This window comes from Propithecus coquereli, unplaced genomic scaffold, assembly GCF_000956105.1.
Source record: "Propithecus coquereli isolate 6110/MARCELLA unplaced genomic scaffold, Pcoq_1.0 Scaffold237, whole genome shotgun sequence".
Classification (NCBI taxonomy): Eukaryota; Metazoa; Chordata; class Mammalia; order Primates; family Indriidae; genus Propithecus; species Propithecus coquereli.
The window spans coordinates 3,077,907-3,086,004 of record NW_012147919.1 but is presented as its reverse complement, the minus strand read 5'-3'; the positions used below and the strand labels follow the sequence as shown (position 1 = coordinate 3,086,004).

Here is an 8,098-nt window from a genome sequence, read left to right as displayed (position 1 = left end):
TGGCAGGAGGCATGGGACCTCGGGGAAGCCCTTTTCCTCTGGGGCTCAGTTTCTCCATCTGTAAGATGCCATGATTAGAACAGTTTATTCTGTGGCTCTGACAGTCTAGCGTGCTCCAGTGGGCAGAAAGGGCACGGTTTATGTGATCCTGATAGACACGTTCTCTTAGAAGAGATCCGCCTTGTAGGCCGGCTGAGCTCAGGAGAGCAGAGGATGAAATTCCTTCTGGTGGGTCAGCCCTAGGCCCTGTAGAGGCTCCAGAGAAGGGCTGTTCGTAGGAACTGCCCCAGTGACCCCACCCCAGCCCCAACTCAGCGCCGGGGTTCAGTGTGGGCGCTCACCGAGCACCTCTGCTATGCTGGGCATTGAGCTTGTTAGCGCACGGCGGGGCCTAGATAGAGAGCAAGGCCACGTGGCTCCTGCCCTTGTGAGCTTAGGGTCTGCTGGAGAAGCCACACAAATGAACCAGAGCGTCCCAAGTGCTTGGAGATCACTGGATGCAGCAGGAACATGAGGAGAACATCACCTGGAGAAGATGTGGGGGACACAGAGCAAGTCACACCCCCCCGCAGAATGGATGCAACTCAATAGTTTTAGAACTAGAAGATACCAGAAGGCAGGGGTTCCTAAACTTAGCTGTCGGTCAAGATCACCAACAGAAGTTTGTTTTTAATAAAATATAGATTCCTGAATCCTATACCCAGAGTTCTTGATTCAGCAGGTCAGAAGCAACAGAAGGGCATCCATATTTAATCCTTCCAAGTGCCTCCGATGACCTGCTTAGAGAGGAAACCCAGAGGTGCCCAGTTAAAAGAAACAAGCAGAAGGGAGGGGGAGGTGGACCTCAGAGTTCCAGGTTCGCTTTGGACAGAGATGCTGGGGCGAGTTCTCCCCGAGACACTGACTTCCCCTGGAAAGACGAGGTCAAGGGCTAACACAGTTTCCACCAGGAACGGGCATATGTCAGTGATGTCAGGGTGGTCGTTAAGGAGGAGACAGCGGGGGGGATTACATTTCATTTAGCAGTGAAGAGCCCCCACGTTGGAAGATGGGCCTGGCCTGGGTGGTTCTCCATAGAGGCAGCTTCCTCGTGCTTTGTGCAGAAAGAACTCCACATTTAAAAAGGGACCCACAGCAAGATCAATGGGAAGAAAATAATAAAGGAAAAAGTACTTACCATTGTATGAGCGTCCTGGGGCTGCCATAACACAGTGCCACAAACTGGGTGGCACAAAACAACAAAAATGCATTGCCTCACTGTTCTGGAGGCTGTAAATCCTAAGTCCAAATGTCTGCAGAGCCACACTCCTTCCGAAATCTGTAGGGGAGAGTCCTTCCTGCCTCTTCTGGCTTCTAGAGGTGGCCGGTGATCCTCGATGTTGTTGGTTTGCAGCGGCATCACCCCAGTCTCTGCCCTGTCACCACGCGGCATCCTCCTCCTGTCTCTCCTCTGCTCATAAGGACACGGGCATGTTGGATTAAGGCCCACCCTGCTCCAGTAGGAAATACCTGCAACAACCCTATTTCCAAATAAGGTGGCATTCTAAGGTACCGACGGTTAGGATTTGAACATATTTTGGGGGGACACAATTCAACCCCTAACACCCTTGAAGTCCCAAATGCTTTCAAGCCTCATCAAGAACCAGATGCCAAGGTGTCCTCTGCAGCCCACCCAGCTCTCACGTTCCCACTGTGAGAGTCATTCTTTAAGGCCAAGGTCTCCTTGGAAAATGGTGAGAAGCCTAGTAACACTACATGTGTCTTTAAAAAAAAAACGGAGAGGATTTGACCTTAAAAACATTCTTAACAAAGCTGTTCCTTGGACAAGTCCCTGGAATTATGCCTTCCAACCCTACTTGGTTTCCACGCTTTTCTTCCACCCATCTCCCCCATCAAGATGTTATCTGAAAGAAACCGGGAAATTACAGTGTTTCTGACTGTGCCAAAAACAATTGAGCTTCCATGAAACTATGGACTGTAATGTAATAGTAATTTTTAAAAATTATAAGGTCAAGTTTGTTTCTGCAGAAGATCATGTTTCATGTTACTAACGGACAGAGACTTTCAAGGTGTGATCTGCCTTGCATCGGTATGGACCTTGGGCGTGACGGCAGCCTGGGCTGGTGAAACTAGGAAGACGTGAGGTTTTGATGGCTGCAAGTATCCCCAAGCCTCCCAGGGTGGTGACCCACAGACTTCATTCAGAGAAGCAAATGAGGACTGTTGTCAACTGGAAGAGAAATACAAGGTATACCAAGATCTGAAAAAGTTAAGTCAACAATTATCATTATCCAAGAGCAACACCTACTCCTAGGAAAAGCGTATCCAAGCACTGCAGCATCGAAATGTGAAAAGTAAACCTTCCTTTATCTCCAGCTAAGGGAAACCCCTGCCCACTGAGCTCAGGGGCTGGAGAAGACTCTCCACGGGTCACTGCCATACCCTACCACCTGGAAAAACCTCAGGGTGCTCTTCCCTTGGTGGGCAATGGCAGATACTTCAAAGGTCTCCACTTTGAAGAAAGGCAAATTAAACTGCTACCCCATGACACCACTCTACACACCTGCAGAAGGAAAAAGCTGAGAAATACTCAGAAGTCCTCAGAAATGACAGCAACCTCTACAAACGAGTGACAGCCAGCATCTCCCCAGGGAAACCAGGCAGTGGGCTCCAGAAACCCAGCCACTGCCAAGGAGTAGAAGAACTTTCTCTGTTTCTCAACCGTCCATGACCCTACCTTGTTTTGGGTTTTTAACATTCAAATACAGGCACCGTAGGTCTCAGAGCTTACTCCAATGCTAGACCTCCAAAAGGAAAAGAATGATGGTCAATCCAATGGTGTCATTCCAAATGAGAAACGTACTAACCGTCCCTTTTCTAACCCACAGCTTACATTGTGCACACGTGGAAGATAACCACAAACTGCTATGGAACACACACTCTCTGACCTCTCAGAGAACCAGTAGGTGTGCCCTCTGTGGGGCAGGAAGGTACCTTCCAGGTGCCAGATACCTGGATGGCCAAGTCTCCTGTCCACAGATATACGATCCTGCTGAAAAACCTCTCACATAAATGGAATTCAAGATAGTGTGTGCCTTCACATCCTTGGTGGAGTTTCTTTGAGCACAACCAGAAGAAAGCAAACGTCTTCATTGTGACATCATGTGCCTTTACAGCCAGTGTGTGACGACTGCACAGGCCGAAGGGGAAAGGGACCAGGATGATCCTCGATAACATGGGGCTTGAAAGAAAACCTGCCCCGGCCCATGAGGAGCAAAGCTCCACCAGCCTAATGCCAGGAGGCAGGGCAGCCTTCGTTCACAGATAAGCAAGAGCTTGGTGCAAAACCTGCAAGGGAGCTAATGCTTCAGCAGGGTCCTCTTGAGGGTACCTGGTTCTTTGCCATGGCACCAGCTCCCAAAGAAGAAAACGTGTTGTTATTGTGCACCAGAACCAAGGCACCCAGTGACGGTCCCCTGGACTTCCAGTGGGAACAGGGATAAAGGAGAACCCAGCTCACAGACAGGCAGGAGCAGCCCTGGTTGTGACTTACTCCGATCCCCGGTTGACTTTGGGGTGTTTCCAGAACATTGTCCGCATTGCAATCCGGCATAGCTCCTAAAAGCCAGACTCTAGTCCAAAAGCAAGTTAAGATAGTGATAAGAAAATGGTCCTTTTTCCTTTAGCCCTTTGCCCTTGTAACTTCCTCCTAACACCCACCGTTCAGAAGTCTCGATTGAGAAATAACTGCTAACCTAAGACCTCTTTTCGCTGCTCTAATGCAAAGCAATTGTGAGCTTGACATATCAAGATAAATCCAACTTAATGGGAGCATTCAGTGGCCAAGGACAACCTGCCAAGACCAAAGTATTAGGCTGGCAGAGTTTAAATTACTTAATAACATCTAATGCCAACACTAAGTCAGGAATTGCTGAGCATCTGGTAGAGAATTATGAATTAAAGATTATAAGACTGGAGTTAAAGCAATGGCCTTATCCAATGTGGAAAATCCTATGGCTCCACTTCCCTTTGAAGCCCGGCCACACTTGCCAAACTATAAACATATCACTTCCTGGAGGATACGCCAGGCCACTTCAACTTGAAATCAAGTACCCACAGTGTGCATCCAAGATCTTGCAAACATCCAGCAGGCACACAACCCCTGCCAGACTCCTCTTCTCCAAGTATTGTATGAAGAAGACCCAATCTCTGATTGAGCCACAGGCAGGCAAAATGACTTGGGTAGATGAGCGTTATCATGTTCCCAAAGATGGGGAATTTTGATTAATTGAAAACATTGCTATCCTACACCTCACTGCTTGCATTTGATTGAATGCCGAGTCCTCCTAAAGAGTATCTGCCCGGGGAATACCTACAAACATTTCATTTGCATTCCTGAGCGGCATACAGTAATGGGATGTACAGAGTGCAATCTAGCAATGTACCTGTTCTCAACAGGAGCCTTCCATGAGACGCTGCTCCCCAAATGTGGGTCCCTTTCAAAGTCAATAAACCATCCCTCGCACATTTCCCAACACCCCTGGGGGGAGAGGATGACACCATGGGCAGCTGAGAGACAGGATAGTGAAAGGACCTGAGGCAGTTGAACAGTCTTGCCAGGGAGACAAAATGAAGCTTTCCTGCAGCTGCTCAGTCTACTAACTAAGCTACAGTCAGCCATGAATTAGCTCTTCACCATTCAAAAAATCAAGTTATAACCAGACTTTCACAGATTCTATCGAGAATACTTTTATTATACAGGTATCATACGCACAACAATTACTTGGGGAACATTTACAGGCGCATGGAGTTCAATGCCAAATCTCCATTTCGCCCACACATGCCGCACACTCATCTTAGGGTTCACCCCAACAGGAACAAGACACAAAAGTTATTGCTTTCTGAACAGAGAGCTTCAATTAAATAGACTCTTCCAAGCCAAGAACAGAGCGCAGCATCCTCTTAATACCCTGTGTACATATGAATAAAACCTTAAGATGTGTTATAGATTACCCCATCACCATTAAAAGTTAATATTAAAATCGAATCCCATTTCTCAAAAAAGGCGTAAGAACCGCACCAGTATTTACAGACCCCCATTAAATTATGCATAAATAAAATCTGTACACTCAACACACTGTTTCTCAAATACAGGGCCTCCACGGGGACTTGGGGATGACAGGCAGCAAACACAATGCTTCGTGCCTACCCTTTTCAAGTTTACTCAAAACATCTGAAATAAATATGCAAATAAAGCTTCAATACCTTAAAGGATCATGTCATTTTAAAGAGTCTCCTATTTAAAGAGTTAACGTTCAAAGTTTAAAAAAAAGAAAAAAAATCAGCAGGCTTTGTTTCTACAAGTTTGCTAAAACCTGAAGGCCCCCTTTGAACGACAAATGTGTGGAATACCACCTATCAGCTGGTCACTAAGCAGATAAAACCTTTGCCTCCTACTGGAGGATTTGATCTCTGAAGAAGCTAGAGAGAGAAATACTTTTTCTTTAGGCAAATTATTTAGTGGACGCAAAAACCAGCCGTTACCTTAACACTGAACAAAAAAAGTTATTTTTGATCCAGATCACATCAATTTGACATTTCAACGACTAAATGCGTGGTTTTTTGTTGTTGTTCTTAGCCCAGGGAATTTATTTAAAAGGTTCTAGAACTTATAGCACCACTTTCAGAGAAAGGAAGAATGGGGTTCAAAAAAGCAAAATAAAAGTTAAATGAGTAAAGAGCCAGTACTCGTCACCTTCTGGTAATGTCCAAAGGTAGGAGATACCTCGGAGCTAGAGAAACACTAAGGAATCCGGGAGGACGTGCCAACATCATCGCCGCCGATCCAGAAATCAAGGGAGGCCTTTTTATCCATAGTGGTAAGGTGGGTCACACACTGCCCCCAGGCCGAGGGGGCTCCCAGTCCGTGAGAAGGATTTCGCAGGCCTGGTCCTTCCTGACTCTCGGGCCCTTTGTTCACCCTGTTTTATTTCCTGTGCTTCTCCATCTTCTCCAGGGTTTTGTTAGAATCCGCTGGACTCTGATCTCCGGGGTTCACGTAGGATTTGTCTATGGCTATCAGGGCTTCTTTGATGTAGTTCTGCACGGCAGACACCGCGGCGCAGATGGCCTGGCTGCCAAACCCGTGGGTAATCAGGCTGAAATGCGACAAGCAGTTCTGTATGTTCGTCTCCAAGACAGGGGTGGGCCTGGTGTTCCCGTTGGGCGTTCGGTCTTGATTGAGAAGGTCTGTGAATTCTTTACACACTTGCCTGTGAAGACAGTCAGTTGACCTCGTGAGCTCTACATGTGAGCTCTACCTACCACTTTTTACAGAACAAATTACCCTGAGGACGACACCTGGGAGGCAATCAGAACTGTTTGCCTGGACCAAGGAGGGAGAATTTTAACTAATACTAATAGCCAACTGCTGCACTTAGCACCTATTATGCGCCAGGCCCAGAGTTTACAGAGTTGAGTTAAACTCTTTTCCTTTTCCTATCTTATTTAATTCTCATTGCAGTTAGAAAAGATAACAGGATTAACCCCAGTCAACTGGCCAAGGTCACCAGGACTGGTAAAAGTGGTGAGGTCAGGATTCCAACCCTTGAGGTTAAGGGGCACTTTGCTTCGGTCCACAGAGGTTCCTATAAGCAAATTCTGTCAGGAACCCAGAGAATCACATCCCCCCAGCCCAAGCTCACCCTCCACGCAGGCCAGTTCATTGCACTCTCTCTTGCCCCATTTCCTGACTTGACTAGTTCTGCTTCATTTACCACGATTTTAAAATCAACTTATTCTTGGTTTCTGTGAGAAATTCCACAGCTGCATTAAGTAGCTTAATTTGCCCACATGTCTCCTGCACATCCACCCTGATCTGTACATTTAAAAAACAATAGTCTTGCTATCAGGAGGAAGAAGGCACACAATCTCTTCACTGGATGTGACAAAACAAATCAGTTTCCAACACATTTTTGTAAGATATGCAAATTCAATAATGAAAGGGTAGCTCAACTGTTTTGAGCTGAATAACTAAACAGCTTAAAAACACCCATTACTGAGCAATACACTTTTTTTTGCTTATCTCAATCATACAAAAAAGTTAATGCATTTGACTTTGCAAAGCTCCCCTGCCACTTTCTTTTGCTACACCCTAATTAATTTTATGAAATACTTCTTTATTGGGCCATAGGTACTGCACCAGATCCTCAACCGCATGGTCTGGAGCGTTAACTCATCCAAGTCCGGACACTCACTGGGCTGCCAGCAGCATGTTCTTCCTAGTCACCATCTCATTTCGTCCTCCAAGATGAGGTCTGGTTAAATATTCTGCCACCGGTTTACTAGGAAATTCGGCTTCACAGACGTACGCAAAGTCCCGAGCCAAATGAACAGCTTCACCTAGAATTATCAGCAACAGCAACAGGTTTTAGGATGGCTGTGGTCACTGCAAACTCCTTTTCCTCCTTCACTAGCCTTGTCTACTAGTCACTTTGCTTTCTAAAATGTAATCATATATACGGAACAAACAATTCCCCGGTAGGTAGTACTTTCGGCAGGTACCCCAGGAATACTCAGGGTGAAGACCATACAACGTGAGCAATAAAGACCCCGAAACCTGTACAGCCAGCTGTTTGCATGGGTTCTGCATCTGCGTCTGCAACCAACCACCAATGGAAATATTCAGGGGAAATAAAAGGATGGTTGTGTCTGTACTGAACATGTATAGAATTTCTCTAATCATTATTCTCCAAACAATATAGTAGAACTATTTACATCGTATTAGTTATAATAAGTAACCTAGAGATGATTATGCAGGAGGATTATGTATGTTATATACAAATATTACACCATTTTAAATAAGGGACTGGAACATTCTCAGATTTTGGTATCTACAGGGGGTCCTAGAACCACTTCCCTGTGGATACCAGGGGGCGCTGGACTTGAAATTGTAACCAGTCCCCTACCCAACAAACTGATAATCAGACATACCCATTCTTTCTCTTAATAAATAATAAATAGTAATAAGTATTACTAGTAATACTAGTAATAGTAATAAGTATGGGCCGGGCGCGGTGGCTCACGCCTGTAATCCTAG

At 45.9% G+C, this 8,098-nt stretch overlaps 1 protein-coding gene across 2 annotated transcripts in view; it reads right to left on the bottom strand.

The window, feature by feature from the left end:
• Nucleotides 1-4,729: 4,729 nt before the first annotated feature.
• The window catches only part of TFAP2C (transcription factor AP-2 gamma (activating enhancer binding protein 2 gamma)), a 9,896-nt gene continuing 6,527 nt past the window's right edge, over nt 4,730-8,098 (bottom strand). Inside the window, exons 6-7 of one of the 2 annotated variants that reach the window (XM_012645845.1) lie at nt 7,257-7,401; nt 4,730-6,272 (exon numbers count right to left, since the gene is read on the bottom strand). In XM_012645845.1, the coding sequence (XP_012501299.1) occupies nt 5,987-6,272; nt 7,257-7,401 (431 nt within the window). In that variant the 3' untranslated portion in view covers nt 4,730-5,986. The remainder of the gene's footprint in view (nt 6,273-7,256; nt 7,402-8,098) is intronic. The other variant, XM_012645846.1, reaches the window with a different exon arrangement.